General features: G+C 42.9%; 1 protein-coding gene across 1 annotated transcript in view; it reads left to right on the forward strand.

Moving 5' to 3' along the window:
* Positions 1–17,223, forward strand: part of LOC146789325 (ATP-dependent translocase ABCB1-like) — a 1,722,143-nt gene that overhangs the window by 1,431,659 nt on the left and 273,261 nt on the right. The window contains exon 23 of the mRNA XM_085631119.1: positions 15,023–15,123. Within this exon, the coding sequence (XP_085487245.1) occupies positions 15,023–15,123 (101 nt within the window). The remainder of the gene's footprint in view (positions 1–15,022; positions 15,124–17,223) is intronic.

The following is a 17,223-nucleotide window of genomic DNA, read 5'->3' on the forward strand; positions in this document are numbered from 1 at the left end:
ACTGGCTTGAATTCAAAATACAGTCTTGGCATAAACTCCCCCTCTTGCTTGCCTGGTGTATCGCAAATGTGAAGATGGTTGTGCTCCCAAAATTTTTCTACCTCTTCTTAAACATCCCTATTCCTCTCTCCTCACAATTCTTTAAAAAGTTGCGCTCTGCCATCTTTACACTGATCTGGCTGGACGCCATCACTTATGAGCTCCTGACACTACCGCTTGTCTGCGGTGGGATGGGGCGCCCGACCTTCGGCTTTCACATTGTACGCCCAAGCTAGCTTTCTCCACTTCTGGATCCACCTGACGCCCTTCCAGCCTCACGTATCGGTCGAAACAAACCTGGCCCTACCCTGGCAACTGCAGACAGTGCTGTACTTGCCACACAAGATCCCCTGCGATGAGGTCGACACAGTGGAGTGCATGCACTGGTCCTGGGACTCCTCCACTTCCCCACCCAGGCTAGTAACAAGATTGTATACTCTAGCAATGGCAGCCTCTCCAAGGGACATGGAGCACACCTGTGCCACATGGAACAGGGATTCAGACAATGGCGTTTCCCCGCGTAATGGCAATACTGCTGCAGCCTAACCAAGTGCCTCTCCCCAAATTACCGACTAAGGCTCATTCACTTTAAATACCTGCATCGACTATACCGTACACCTGCCTCTCTTCACAAGATAGGGCTGCTAGATAGTGACAGATGCGCGTGCTGCTCATCCCCCGGTGCCGACTTCGTGCACATGGCATGGCTATCCCCCAAGGTCTCCAGGTTTTGGTTGGAGGTGTGCTCTGCAAATAGCGACATCACCTCAGAGAGTATTGTCCCTGATCCCATACTGTGCCTTTTGGGCCATATCAAAGATGACTCAGATCCCAACCACAAGCTAACCGCCATGCTGATCATATTAGCCAGACACCAGGTGGCAATTCATTGAGGCAGCAGACCAACGCCATTATTAAAAAACCGGCTGGCCGACGCCGCTCATTGTCAATCACTCCTGGGGGAATTCTGGGACTTGATGCCTGCGGCAAATAGACCTCCTGATATATGGGCCCCCTCATCTCTTATCTTCAAAGACTGGATGTCTCGATGTCAACCTTTTTGGTTATTGTATTGGATGCTATAGTTCTAGATGCATTTGTAAAATGTAACATGTCTTAATGTTCAATAAAGCCTGTTTGAAAAATCAAAAAACAAAACGATAAAAAACAATAGTAACAACCAAGCATCATTAGTGATACAGATCAAGCATCTGTCTATAGATCCTCCAAAGAAACAAAAAAAAAAAATAAACCCACTCCTATCCTACCATCAGTCCCTGCTATTGTTACAAGATAATTCTCTAATAAATGGAGTGTGGGCGTTGTTGGTGTAACCCTCCATAGTCCAGGGCATTACTGGTTCTCTTTTCAACAATGTTAGGGTGTATTCAGTACATCATGTGGGCCCTTCTGTGGTTCCTTCAAGTTGGTTAACATGGCTGACCAAGCTCTCAAGTCACAATCAAGTTTATCATCCCTGTGAATGTGTCTCATGTGTACCTCTTCCGCAACTGTCCACTCAGAAACATCCTTCAACCATGCCACATATGCAGGAGGTAGGGGCTGAGCCATCCTATCACTACAAACAGGGCAAAAAGGTCGGAATTTCTACTCAATTTTTTCTTTGAAGGTGAGTGAAGTAGGCCCAGTAACACCTGATGGATCTCCAGTGACATTGCCCATCCGGAGGCCCTATTCAGATTGTGAATATTGTCTGCCAAAAAGGGGACAGTGAGGGGCAAGACCATAGCATATGTATGAAGTCTGCTGTCTGGGCTCAACAGCGCACACATCAGTCAGATCTGGTAGGGTATATAGTATTCAGGGTCTGCAGGGTAAGGTATGTTTGGTTTATACAGATATATTGCAGGAGCTTGAATCATGCATTGTAGCTAACTGTCCTCAATCCCTCATGTATTTTTACCCATTCACTAGCCATTAGGGGATCCTCCAGTATTTCCTCCCACTTGGTCTGTATCATGCCAAATAACAAAATCACTAAGGCTGGGCTAATCAACTCGCGGTCATTAGTCAAGCAAAATACAGAAATGGCCGAATTGATAGAAACTCAAAAACCTGACCTCATCTTCATTACTGAGACCTGGGATGATGACGCCTCGGATGTAGATTTAGCATTAGCAATTTCAGAGGGATATTCAATCATCAGGGCAGACAGAAAAGGGAAACGGGGGGATGCCTGGCCATTATCTCTAGAAATGAACTGAGGACTAAGGGTGCGGACCAGGGCAGTAACCCAGATTGCGAGACCTTATTCTTTCAGATTAACATTACAAATAAGTATACGTTTAAAGGCCTTTTGATTTATAGACCGCCTAGGGCCAAAACACCATTGACACAACTGCTTTGCCCATTTCTGGAATCCAGTGTGAAGAGCTCAGATTTTACCGTTCTGGGCAATTTCAACTTGCATCTAGAGAAGAGTTCAGACACAGGCACGGTTACATTGAGAGATGCATTGGCCAACCTAGCCATGGAACAGATCGTTAAGCAGAACACCCACAAAGCAGGGCACACTCTCTATGGGATTTTCACCTCTAATAGTGACATCGAGTTAATAGAAATCCTGCTGGTTCCCTGATCAGACCACAAGGTGATAACATTCTCTATAAATGTGAAAAAAGATGCAATTACACCTGTCCCACTACCTAAGCGCACCACATACCTTGATTGGTCAAGGATAGACTTCCCTTAACTAAAGGAGCAGCTTTCACTGTCAATTCCTGAGCTGGAACCAGGCAGCAACATTGCCACAAATCAAATTTCGAGCTGGATAATTTCAGCAGTTAACGCAGTAGTCCCTCAAAAAAAAGTTACCACTAGGAGGAAAACCCCTTCTCAACCATGGTTCACTGACTCACTAAAGGCGCAAAAGCAAAACTGCAGAAAGGTCGAGAAGAAATGGAGGACTAACTATGACCAACAGTTGAAAGACGCATATAAAACCTCCCTGGCAATTTACAAAAAATCAGAGGAAAAAAGCAAATATTTAATTAGAAAAATAGACGAGGCAAAACATTCTAGTAAAGAACTACTGTGAAAAAACTAACAAAAATTGATAGCAACAAACAGGTAGTAATTAGCTCTGAATTTTGTAATAATCTGGGCCAATTTTTCGTGGATAAAGTGACCTCAGTTTATGAGTCCTTCAAAATGACCGACAAGCATTTTCCCACACGGTCAAACACAGAACTCAAAGAGGAAACGTTCCCACTAAAGCAGAATCCCTTGTTTCACTTTTTGCCACCTTGAGTGGAACAGATTCTTCAGGTAGTTAGGACTACTAAGTCCGGTGGTCTAATGGACCCTTGCCCACCGAAGGCAATGCATCTATTTCCTGAGCTATTGAGCGAGCAATTAGGAAGGCTATTTTTACAAATAGTGAAATCGGGCTGCTTCCCAGATGCATGGAAAACCACCTCAGTGCTGCCACTACTAAAGAAACCAAATCGAGACCCAAAGGAACCCGGGAACTACAGACCTATTGCAAGAATTTCATTTGCTGCAAAAGTTCCGGAGAAACTATTGAATAAACAACTGGCCCTATCCCTCTCAGAGGTTAATGCCTTAGACCACTCGCAATTCGGTTTTCGAGAGGGACATGGAACGGAAACAGCCCTGCTCACAGCAGTAGAGGAACTCAGGAGTGTACTGGATACTGGAGGAAAGGCCGCCTTGATCCTTTTGGATCTCTCGGCGGCCTTCGACACGGTAAACCATACGACGGCTCGAACGCTGTTAGCATCCTATTTGTCTAACAGAACGTTCACAGTAGAGCTGGGAGAGGCAAAATCAAAACCATTCAACTCTCCGTGTGGTGTACCCCAGGGGTCTTCCTTAAGTCCCACTCTTTTTAATTTGTATGTTGCACCTTTAGCAGCAATTATAAGGAATTGTGGATTCCTACCTGTCTCGTATGCCGACGACACCCAAATAGTGGTATCAATCGCAAATAATACCAAAGAGACGGCAGAAACATTTAAAAACTGCATGATGCAAGTTAATCAATGGATGCAGAGTAATTGCTTAAAGTTAAACGGAGATAAAAGCAAAATCATGCTGTTAGGGACAGATATGAATATTTGGTCCCCAGAGTGGTGGCCACATAGTTTAGGCGACTGCCCATCCCCTGTCAACAAAGTTAAAAATTTGGGTGTGATACTGGACAACAAACTGTCATTTGATGCTCAGTCAAACAAACTGGCATCCACCATTGGTACATCCTGAAAATGATAAGGAAGCTCCTGCCATGTATCCCCCTGGATTCCCATAAAACGGTGGTAACAGCTCTGGCCTTATCAAGGCTAGACTATGGGAACGCTCTGTATGCTGGGATACAGGTTCAGCACTTAGCAAAACTGCAACGCCTGCAAAACGCAGCACCGAGGTTGGTGTTGGACATTCCCAGGTCTGAGCCGATTGCAAACAGATTAAGATCCCTCCACTGGCTTCCAATGGAAAAAAGAATACAATTTAAGTCTGTGTGTTTGGCCTATAAACCCCTTCATGGGATGGGCTCTGAGTTCTTAAAAACTCATTTAAAATTGTATAAGCCATCCAGAAGTCTTCGATCTAGCCAAACAAAACTGATTCAGATGTCAAAATACAAGCAGGTCAGGTATGGAGGAGACGCTTTCTGCTACATGCAGCTAAGGCTTGGAACCTTCTCCCAATCGCAATCAAAAATAGCCCATCTCTACTTTCATTCAGGAAAGAGGTAAAAACCTGGATGTTTACCTCCGGTTAGATATTAGTCTTGACAGATCCCTGGTGTTCTCTGCATCCACCCAGCACCAAGACGCCCATGGACAATCGCGCGCTCTACACATTCATAAATCAAATCAAATCAGTGTCTCGGGGAGCAGATCATCGCAGAGTGCCCTGTAAATGTGGGATATTAGTCTACAGCCCCAGGTCATATCTAGTAGTGTCATCAGGGTGTTGGATCGAGGTGGTGCCTCGTGGAAAGTTGGCCACACTGCTCGGGCACTAGTTAAAATTTTAATGTATTATAGGTATTGTCCTGTACCCAAGGAAAAGGAGTCCATGGCTTCCTCTAGGGTGATGAACTGCCCTCTGGGGTTGAGGTCCTCCATAGTATCACAGCCTCCATATTTCTATATCAGCATGGACATTGAGTCAGCAATTTGTAGAAAGGATTGCACAACCCATAGCAGCATGTCTAGGGCATAGGGGGCAAGACGAATCTCCGCAATGAGAAATCTCATTGCGGGCATGTTGTGCTCTGAGTACTGAGGCTCCTACACAACTGCGGGGCCTCGGCCATGAACCCAGAGACCCTTGGTGAATCAGGGCCATTGTCTTCACACCATCATTAGTCCCTATCCTGACCTGGAGTATGGCCGCAAGAATGGCACACATGATGTCAAGACAACCTCATGCACTCTCTGTGTAATGTATCTAGCATGCAGGGCTTGTGCTGCTTTACCCCTGTGGCACTTTATGGCACCCTATGATACCATGACTGATGATTCACCAGCATCCTCATGACCTATGTTACCCCAGCACCCTCATAACTAATGTTTCCCCACCACCCTCATGACTGATGCCTCCCCAGCACCCCCATGACTGATGCTTCCTTAGAACCCATAATCCCTTTATGCTTGAATCACTACTAGCATCCCCCAAATCTGTGAACCAATATATTATCTGCACCCACTGTTACTAGGGCCTTAGTGTTGTTTTCAAATATGCACGTTCAAGAGAAAATAATACATTAGTTTCCTGTTATGTGGTTCCAATCAACTAATTGTACCTGCTCATTCTGGTAAGTCAAAGAGAGTATACTAACACATATTTTCTCCAAGGTTCAGGAACCTTCGTCAACCATGTGCCCGCGTGCCATATGTGATTTAGCTCCATCCATTGAGCTTTCGAGAGGGTATATAGACTCCACCCAACCCCAAATCGTGGCTTGGCCTTACTCCCTATGGAACAAGCATCACTCTTCCCACTCACCTGAAGAATAATGCAGGAACCAAGAAATTCTCCAATCTCCTTCAAGTCCATCCGAAACTGTGGTTCCTGTGGCACCAGCTTCCTTGAAGTCTTTCTCCTTGCTCTGTCCTGCACAGCTACTTGGGACCCCGTGACTCCCTGAGTCAAGGCTTCGGGATCTTCTTCAAACTTCAAAAAAGTGGAAGAACTTGGCTAATTACTTGATATCAGATTATTGCATGCTAAACCCCTCTAGTAGGTACAGAGCTGAGGATCTGCATCTTCAAAGACTACAAACTTTTTCTTCATGTCCTCTCTGTGATTTACTCCAGCACTTTTTGTATGTTTATACTCCGAACCCTTACTACAACCTGGGCGCTAGAACTGGTATAGCACAAAGATTAAAAACTTGAGCTCTGTGTTTCTAAGATGAACAGTAGTGCCTAGAGAAGGCACTTCAGAGTCTTTGATATATGAATGAACCTTGTATCAATATCTGTGTTCCAAGATTTATTTTTGGGAGTGCTCCAAACCAGAATTTGCGATTTTGGTTATTCTACTCTCATGTTGTGCTGCTGATGAAACCTGTAAGTGCATGTCGCTGAAGTCACTGCATGGTCACTGTATTTAGAGACCTGTTAATGTACGGATGGTAAGGGCCTCCTGTTGTTATTTCCAGTGCATTACGTCATCGCAAAAGCAGAAGTTCTGGTCCGGTGCGCATTTACCTCACAAACGTAGAAGGTCTCTGAAGTGATAGATCCTGATGCACAGGGTTGCACTGCCCTAAAGCAGATTCAATACCGCAAATCAAATCGAATCTTTTTTGTATTCAGCCGTGACAGGCCATAACAATTAGTACAGTTTAAAACACAATAATTATAACAAAATATTTACAATGACTCTTCAGTTCACATAAAATAAAAAAGCGAATGGACTTACATTCAATAATTTTAGAAGTTGATTGAAAGTGACATGTGACCAGATTATAATTACCTAGATTTTCATATTAGAGATCTTCCACTGAACAGTAGGATAAACCTGTATATTACCCTTTATTGTGCAAAATTGCACATTATGGGTGATAAAGGAAAATTAAGTGCTATTGATTTTAACCCCCCTTTCCCCGCCCTGTGCCGGCCGTTGCATTAGCGGGCGGGGTTTATGACGAGCTGGTCTCGTCATGGGCACAGCGCAACCGCAGCCCATGACGAGACCAGCTTGTCATGGGCATTGAAGAGGTTAAGATAATAAAGTACAGATACATAGTGCGTACATAGTTTGTCCTTCAGGCAGTGTTACCTTTGTTTCACCGAGTTGTCAACAAACGTGACTTCTTTCATTAAGGTATCTCAGGGACCATCGCTTATTGTGTTATCACGATGCCAATCTAGGAGCAAATGTATTTGGTTCAAAGCCATTGCATACGTAAGGAGAGTTTAGGAACCTTTAGTCATCAAGTACGGATGCATGTGCCCTACCCTCGAAAGTTAATCCTCCAATGTCTGCCCTTCAAACGGCCCGCCTATCTTGGCACTTAAAGACAACAAGAGAAGTGCTTTTGCAAAGAGGACATCTTTGAAAGTCTCAGTTAGACTGCAGATGCATTTGTGCTTCTCTCTTTTGTGACCCTGAAAACAGTTAGCACAAAGTCGTTAAAATGTTGCAGAAAAAAATGATCTTTCATCATTAAAATAACTCAAAGGGATCATAAAATGTCATTTTGTAACATCGTTCTAAAGACAGAAAGTGCACATGGTCAGTGACTGGCTACCGCCCCCCCCCCCTTATGACCTCACCACACCCAGAGACAGGAACATAAGCATGGTATCTTTGGAAGGCGGGAGATCGCAAGACCCCCCGGCCGTATTTATTAAGTTATAAAACAATAAAATGTTTATAATTGCATGATAAACCGTTATACAAAAATCAGCAGGACATTAGATACATTATTGTCAACAAGTGTGAATGACTATCCTTAACAAAGTCTCTAATACAGATTGTTTCCTAACCGAGTCTAACATCCTCATCTGCATTTTTGTATACTAACATTTCTGGGCCAAATGGCAAGGTCGCTAACCGGTGTCAGGTCCTACTAGCTGCGCCTCAGATGTGCGCATGCGCAGCCGGGCCCGGTAATTACCCGGTCCACGCCGTGAACTTCATTTACCCACTAAAGGAGGGCCCTTACTCTGCGCCATCCGGTGACGTCATGAGTATGCGCGCGCGGGGTGGCTACCAGCCTAAGGAAAGCGTGACTCCCCCACCCGCGCCCCTTTGAAGCACCAGTTACCTTGCCCCTGAAGTTCTAGGAGGGGCCAATGGCCCCTCCCCCTGGGCGGGAACCTCCATAGGATGATGCCCGCCCCCTCAGACCTTAAAATAGTTGCTCACCGGTCATGACCTTACCGCATGCCCCATTCCTAATAAATACGACGACCCATGGGAAAAAATTCTAAAGTACAACTACACTGACTAAAAACAAAACATACATCATGTATAACACCGTAGAGCTACAAGTGAAAAAAGGGCCTAGACACAATTGTACCAGTGACACTTAATACAGTACCATTCACTACATTGGGAGAAAAAAGGCCTACGTGAAAGCATAATCAGCAACATATCTTCGCAATACAATATCGATCACTACAATGGGAGAGAAAGTCCTAAAAGAAAACCTCATCAGAAAAACCAACATTTCAGACCCAGTTTACCGTGCCTGAGAAAGTAAGTTAACCACAACCTAGCAATTGACACCCTAAATCGGACTAGTAACGCATCAACCGCGTCCTACAGGGATGGTGGGTGGGGAAAAAACACAAGGCCCCGAGCGCGGGGCACGTCCGGTGTGGGGGAGCGTCCAGGCAACAAGGGGGTCACCTGGGCGCTCCCCGCCTCTTTATTTCCTAGCGGCCCACCCCCCCCCCCCCCTTCCCCCCGACCCGGATGTCGATTAACGCCATCCGGGTCAAGGGTGGGGTGGCAACCAATCGGTGACAGGGCGCGCCCCAGTGGACACGCCCCACCACCGAGAGGTCCGGAGGACAAGGGGAGGGGTCGCCGCACCGCCATGCGGGCGGGGGGGCCCAGAGCCCCCCCTTTTCAAATGCACATATTTGTTCCCTCGTACTTCACCCCACAGGGATCAACAAATTATAGCGTAAGGTAATAGTAAATACGTTGGCTTTCTCCTGTAGGGCTCAGGTATAGTACAACCTTTCTTTATATTAATCCCTCGAGTAACCATCACAATTGCTCTAAGAAGCATCCCATTAGAATGTCTCTATAGTTAGCTCTCGGCACATAGGGAACATAAGGGTTTGTCATCTAAGGAGTTAACTTTCTCCATTAAAGTGCAAGTGCTTTGGCATTTCCCTAAGTATTTTTCCTTCCTATGGCTGTGACTGCTGACTTGTGGAATCGACAAGAGAACAATCTCTGTTAGAGATGTCACGGAAAAAGCCCCAGGGCTTGTTTTTACCGCATGGTTCTAAAAGAGAGTTGAAAAGTATTCATTATGGGCCGCAAAAAGTATTAGGACAACAGTTATGGGTTAATGCAATGTTTGTCCAAGAAACAGTCTGTTAAGTTTGTAACAGGTTCCTGATTTGGGTTTTGTGAGAACATTATAAAATACTGATTTCGGATCATTCGATATCTTAGAAATCATTTGGATAAGAAGCACGTAGGAGCCTTTATGTTCAAGTATTACTTTACGATATTCACTGTCTTTCCTGGGCTCAGGCTCTTGATTTCCACGTTGTGTAGATATAAGACGAAACAGCCAAGACTACGTTTTTATCATTTGATCTCATACAGAGATCTTCTGCTTCATTGCACTTCCTGGTGTTGTACTGGATAAAGAGTGGACATATTTAATGTTTCCGTATACTTAGCAAGTGATGGCACAGCAGTAGAAAATTACTTGGGCCTAATTATGACTATGGGGATCCATGGGACCGCCCTTGCTGTGGTGGCAGTCTGAGCACTGCCGCACTGGTAATCCGACTGCCGTATTCTGAGTGCGGCAGTGTAACGCCACAGGACAGCCACAACTGCCGGGGAACAGCAATCCCACAGCGGTTTTGCAGCGGTCAGAGGCTGCAATATGCTGGCGGTGCTGCTGCGGCACAACCAAGCATATTAGGAGTTGCCTCACTGTGACCCTATCCACAGCAGTGAGGCCGCCATGGAAAGGGTGGCGGTGAGACAACTCAGAGCCTCTGTGTGGGCGGGGGGATGCATCTTGATCTTTGAACTCCCTTGGGGCAATCAGATTTAAAGTATACCCAAAGTCAGCACAACCAGGGGGGCAAAAAGATTGTTAGAACTCTTTTTTGGGGATGGATGGGACAATTGGACTTACCTTATGAAGCTAGTCCAAAGTCTTGCTATGGAATCAACCTCCAGCAGCAATCACTGAGTAGAGCTCCTCTAGGTATTGCAATCGTTGGAAAGTAGATAACTAATGGCAACTCCCCCATAGTGATTGGTGCTTGAGGGCACTGAGCTGCGCCCAAAACCTTCAAACACAGTTGAAAGAGGAGAAGCTAAAAGGCTCTTTTGACTTATGTTTCCGATAGTGATGATGTCAGTGCACCTTGTATACTGATTATCCTTCCACAAAACGAAACATTTAATATGCTCTTCGGAAAGCTTTTCTATGGCAGATGAAGGTAAGGCCCACAAAATGGAAGTCCTCCAGTGAGAGTGCCAAAGGGTTTTCCTACCCTTGGTGCAAGGATCAACGGCTAGATGTACGACGTGCAAAATAGCAACTCGCATATTGCGAGTCTTTTGCGACTCGCAATTTGCGAGTCACTATTTTGCATGTAGATCAGTGTGTTTTTGATTTCCAATGGGGTCGCAAATTGCAAGGCTCATGAATATTAATGAGCCTCTCGCAATTTGCAAGCCCTTTGGGAATGGCAGGCCCTCCCAGGTATGGTGGCCTGCTGGGCTCAGCAGACCACCATTTCTGGGACTGCTTTTGAATAAAGAAGTTGTTTTTTAATGCAGCCCGCTTTCCTTAAAGGAAAACGGGATGCATTAAAATGTTTTCACTCCATGTTTTAAGGGCAGTTAGTGGTCCTTGTGAGCACTGCCTGCCCTTAAAAAATATTTTCGAAGCCTGTCACAAAGGGAAAGGGGTCTTGAAGAGGGTGGTAATTTTCCAGTGTTTTGAGACCGCAATTGCGGTTGCAAAATATTCGTACATGCATCACAGAGTCGCTATTTGTAAGGGAACTCCCCTTCCAAATAATGAGTCTCTAAACTCTTTTTTGCGAGTCACAATTCATTTGCGACTCGCAAAATTGTGTTAGTAAATGAACATTTTAGCATGCGCAAATGGGTCGCTAACCCGTTTGCGCATGCTAAAATTGGTCGTACATCTGGCCCCAAATGTTCATGTTCTTTGCACTCTAAAGACAGCACAGAGCAATTGAACATAACATCCCCAGTACTAAAAGAGGATAAATGCCATAATCCACAAATGATGAAAAGTAGAGAATGTCACCAGATACACACACAAACTAAGAAAATAATTACATATGTTACCCTGTGCGAACATTACATCATCTTTATACAAGGACTGTATAATGTGCAAACCATGTAAAATGTATGATTTTTCCAAATGTATCTGTCTTATTGCTGTGAAAATTAAAGAGATTTTAAGTGATTTTGAGATTTTGAGTGAACAATTACATGTATTCTAAATTGAAATATATATATAAGTGGAAATATTGAGGTTCTGTTCCCAACGGGTCTCCACACACATGGCGGAGGCCCCACAGTTGTGGGGGAACCTCTGCACTTGGGGAGGGATCTCTGCAATGAGAATTCTCAATACAGAGATTACGCCCAGGTGCGCGCGACCCCCACGATTGCAGGGCCTCTGCCACGAGTGCGAAGCTGCAGGGCCTCTGCCACGCATGTAGAGGCCCTTTGTGAATTAGGCCCTGAGTTTACAACAGTGGCAACATTTTACTTCATATTAGCTGATAGTTATACTTATGAGAAATAGAGATAATTACGAAAAATATAATTAAATTATTATCAGAATTGAGGATTTCATGACCACAAATGAGTGAGCACTGAAGTTCAAGGTAAATAGGAGGTGGAATCATTTAGATTCCTCAATACCATGGAGCCATACATCTTTGGTGGACTTGCGGATGCCCTGGTTTTGGCTAAGGCATTTCATAACTCCCTCAAGACTATCATGGGCGGACACCATGCAGTTTTGAAGCTCTTCCACTATATTCTGTAGTGGCCTGTGGATGAGTCTTACAAATCTTTCAAATTGCTCTCTTGCATCCATTGGTAGGTGAGATATTCCTTGGCACTTGAAGGAGCTTTCTGATGTGTGTGCTAGTGTTCCTCGCACAGCCTTATCGCTTGCCAGAGTGGCTAACATGACTTCCAAATCATTAAGAAGCAGGAAGAATGTTTCGTTATCCACAGGTGGCTGGGGTGGCTTTAAGGTATCCAATGACTCGTCTAGAGCCACAGACTGTTCCTGAGCAGTGGCCAGTCCCACCAAGAAAACAAAATGATGTATATCTCAATTTATTTTAGATCAACTATGTCTTTTTGTCTGCTTCCTAAAATATGAAAAATTAAATTTCCAACAACAAACTTTTACTTCATACATGGTACTATATTTTTATTACAGATTATTAATGACATGTTGCATACTCTCATTTCCACGTACTGGAATGAATGGCATTGCATACGCTTTTCAGGGCCATGATGACAATAAAGATAAATCTACCAAGTTGCTGATTTGTGTCTATACTTTGCCGTATGTAGCATTTTTTTATTTATAACCATACACAATGTTATATTCATTACATAATAATTTCATGTCCATACCTATATATTTAATATTTATTTAGCATAAGACACATTGTGAAGTATGGTAAATGATTGCTTGATTATTAACCATGTGCTATACACATATTTGTTTTGGATTCTCTGTATTATCATGTACCTTTCTGGCTGTAATGTTCACTTCATAGTTTTTGTGGGTAAAAGGGAAAGCACACCGTTCTCATATTGAAAGTATTTGTTGTATTTTGTGGGTTTTCTATTTTTTTATAAATAACCATAGTTTTATACAGGCTATTATGGTTAGAATTTCTTTAAAACCGAGTGTACTTACATCCTATTTTTACTGAGACAAACCACTTTTATTTGAGGAACATAAGAGGTCCTTTTTGTAACATTTCTTTAAAGACAAATGAGTTGAAATGGCTTGGTAAGGTGAACAATCACTTGGAGAAAAAACATAACCGGTATGATTGAGTATGGATTTGGACAAACGAACATAAGGAAGTCAAGGATATTTTTGTCTGTATAATCATTATGATATTTTCATAAAAGTACAAAGCCTGAGCAGATTTAGACACTGTAATCGGGTACACCAACATGCAGTTGTTACTAGTACATGGAACAGTCATATATCTTTCAAACTACTCTTTTACCACAGGTGAAGACATTGTCAAAGTAACATGTACATTTCCTGTAATGTATCTCATATCATATCTTAATCATTTATCAGTGCCCTGCATATGTTTTGAGAAAAGTTTGAAAATGTTTGGGCTTTTGTTAGTATTCCAGCTTATTGTAACATTCATCTTTTTTGCAATCTTAATTCCATTTACACATACTAAAGGATTAAGACCTTTATGTATAAACGTATTTACCTATAGACAGAGAATTGGTAAAACTCTTTAATTCATCAGGCCCTAAAAGGTTGATAGTAGGTCAGACTGCTCAGTTGCTATCACTTCACAAGAGTTCTGTGGACAAACGCCTTAACAGTTATAAACTATTACATCAACACCTGCAACTTTAATACAACATAATTTTAACCTGCGCTCTTAAATCACTTGTGTGCACAGAAACATTACTACTGTTTGCTATCAGAACGCTTGTAGAATTTGTATACCATACACCTAGGGCCTGTAAATTAAATGCTACCAGTGATCCTCCAGAACCTATAGTGCCACCCACTTAAGTAGCACCTTAACACATGTCCCAGGTCTGCTACTGCAGGTCGATTTTATATTAAAACCCCCTCGCCAAGCCTTAAACTCTCATTTTATACATATAAGTCACCCCTAACGTAGGCCCTAAGCAGGCCCTAAGGCAGGGTTCTGTGTAATTGAAAGGTTGGATGTGTGCTTTCAAGTTCTACATGTCCTGGTAGTGAAAAACTCCTAAATTCATTTTTCACTATAGTGAGGCCCACCTCTCCGATAGGATAACATTGGAGATTCCTTATTACATTTAATATGCTGTAAATCCTGATGGGTAGCAGGTAGCTACTTTATGACTGCTACCTATGAAATTCCATTGATAAACCTCCTTAATGGTAAAGTAAGTTATTTTATTACAATTTTGAAAATGCCACTTTTAGAAAGTTGCTGCTGCAACAAATGATGGATGGAATGCTGAATAAATCGGCCTTTCCCCACAGTCAAGAAATTTGGGTTAAAATCCATTGTTCTTTTCCTCACTACACCTCCCCCGTTTGGACCCAGTCATAGGTAATTCAGGCTTGACCGTGCTCCTCATGGGACCAGTCCAGCTGTAACTGCCTAGCTGGGTCCTACCTGGGACCAGTTTTGTGGTATCACTACTCAACAGTCAGGCTAGCTTGAATCAAGTGGCACAGCGAGCAGGGGACCCACGTATGTTCATACTGATCCCACTTGGGATGACAAATGCAAAAAGAACAATTGATGGACAGAATGTTGAACAATGTACAATGGTTAAAAGCCCATCTAAAGAGGCACCTATTAAAAAATGTTGAGAGCTTTAGATGTAGACAATCCACTTTTGGGCATATTTCAAAGTTTTAGCAAACTACCATTAACTTGAAATTGATGGTAAATTACGATTCCAAATTGCAAAATCGCAATTTTGAAGTGCATCATGCATTGCATTTAGGGAATTCTGTTTATTGATAATATGTTTGCATGTCTTCATGTCCAATTAGATATCAACAGAGGCTGTGGAAAATATAAGAACTGTGGCTTCATTAACTCACGAAGAGGTATTCTATGAAAGATATGCAGCAAGTCTGCAGAAACCTTACAGGTGAGAATTCTACATTAATAATAAGTCCGTCTTTTGATCCCTTATTTGAAATTCAACTCATTAGAAATATATGTACTATTGACAACTAACATGTTTGGCATAAGATGAGGTTTAGAGGGAGGGACGGCTTTGTTGATGAGGTCTGTCACCTAGCCCTGAAAAGGTCATATACACTATTGAAATAAGTTGTCAATGAAAATGTGTATTTATTTCATGAAGACAGCAAGTGTGAAATGCTGGTCTTCATGATGTCAGAGCTTCAGGCAGATCCAACATGAGGAAATTCATATATGTGCTGTCTATTCTGGTGCAAATAGAGACTGGCCAGCTGCCCATTAGAGGCAGTTAAGTGTGCCTGATATTCTGTTGCAACATTTTAGAGACAGAGGAAATATAAAGCATAATAATACATGTGTACTTAACACCTTAGTTACATAAACCTACAGATGACACTAAGACTGCGTGCCTGATGACCTTCAGCTACTGTGACTCTCATCCAAAGAATAGAGTTCTGCCTCAGAGTTACCCTATCAAAGCCATAACATTTTCACCGACATTACTTAATATTTGTGCAAGTTGGTCTTCAAGAATTTCATCACTGCATGTAATGAGATTTTGGTCTTACTTTGTCTCATAGATGTGACTCTTATTTCTGCTGCATCTGCATGAGTAATTGATATACATTGCTCTCCATCAGCTGGTCTCTCTCTTTTCAGCTTTTAACTGTCTTTTAGTGGTGGAATGAAACTTGAGGGGACTCACTCAGGAGCACTCAGGCTGTGTGAGGCTGTGGGGGTCTTTGTTACACCACTGCTGTCTTCCCCTAAACTGCTTATGGTTTTGAACCCCAGTGCTGAACCCTTTTTGAGGGTTGGGGCACTTTGTGTTTAAGCTTGGATAATTTGTTTAAAAACAAAAGGTATCCTGGCCAAATTTGTGCCTTTTGTATCATATGGCGAGTGTAGCTTCTAAAGGTACCCAGTGTTTATAGATTCCCTAGCAGCAAATCAAAAATAGCTAACAAATTGCAATATTTTTAGTTCTGTTGGAAAAATCCGGAAACGTGCTGTGCAAGAAAGTGTATCTATTTCTTTTTCTTTCTTTTTTTTTTTAAATGAATCAACAAGATGCTTTTAGTACTAAGGTCACCACCTTCCTAGCATTCAAGAACAAGCAGAGTTATAAATAAAAACCCTGTATTTTTATCATAGTTTTTGCATTTTTCTACTTGATAGTCAATTTTTCTACTTTTTGTGGTTTCCGCTAACTTGCAGTTAATGGTAGAAAAAGATGTGAAACTCAAACTTGAACACAGAAAGCTACACATTTGGGGAAACTACACAAAATTATGAATTCTGCAAGAGGTCATCAATGGCAATTGCTCACGATTTTCCCAAATACACTACTCAGTGAAAAGAACAAAAATAAAAAGGAGCAGGAAAACATAGCAAATGGTGACAATATTTGTATCTGCACTGATATTTCATTTACAACAGTAATATACCGTTACATCTGTTGCACCTTTTTGGTCACATGGATATATTGTGTTTGCTGGTTGTACAAAACCATGTAGAGAAAACAACTGAGCTGAAGCTCATAATGATAATTGATTGTGTACCAATCAATGAGTAATTCATATGGTAACATCTAATGAATGAAAAATAGTGATACAACAAACCAACACATTTGTCCAGTTTAGTAGTGTGTGACATTGCGTCTTCATTATCAGACAATCTTTGCTTCAATATTGTCACCTCACTTGTAAGTGCGGCTACCTCGGCAGTTAGGGCTGTCTGGGAGGTGTGACCACCTCCCAGACAGGCTTTAGTGTATCGCGCTGGGTGGGTGCACTCTGAGAGTGCTTTAATGTCTGCACTGGGGGCACATTTGGTGTCCCTGTGCATAGTCCAGATCCAACAGGTTGCTGGCACGAAACTGGACAAAGGACATGGGTGAAGCCACCCCTCTTTCCTGACCCTCCCATAGGTGGGTCCCCAGAGTTTGTCCCACCCCTTCCTTGGGTATCAAGTAGGAACCCCTGGCTACAGGACTTTATATTTACCTGGATGAAACTTTGCTACATGTCGGCAGCTTGTCTAT

Source organism: Triturus cristatus, chromosome 10 (genome assembly GCF_964204655.1).
Source record: "Triturus cristatus chromosome 10, aTriCri1.1, whole genome shotgun sequence".
Taxonomy (NCBI): Eukaryota; Metazoa; Chordata; class Amphibia; order Caudata; family Salamandridae; genus Triturus; species Triturus cristatus.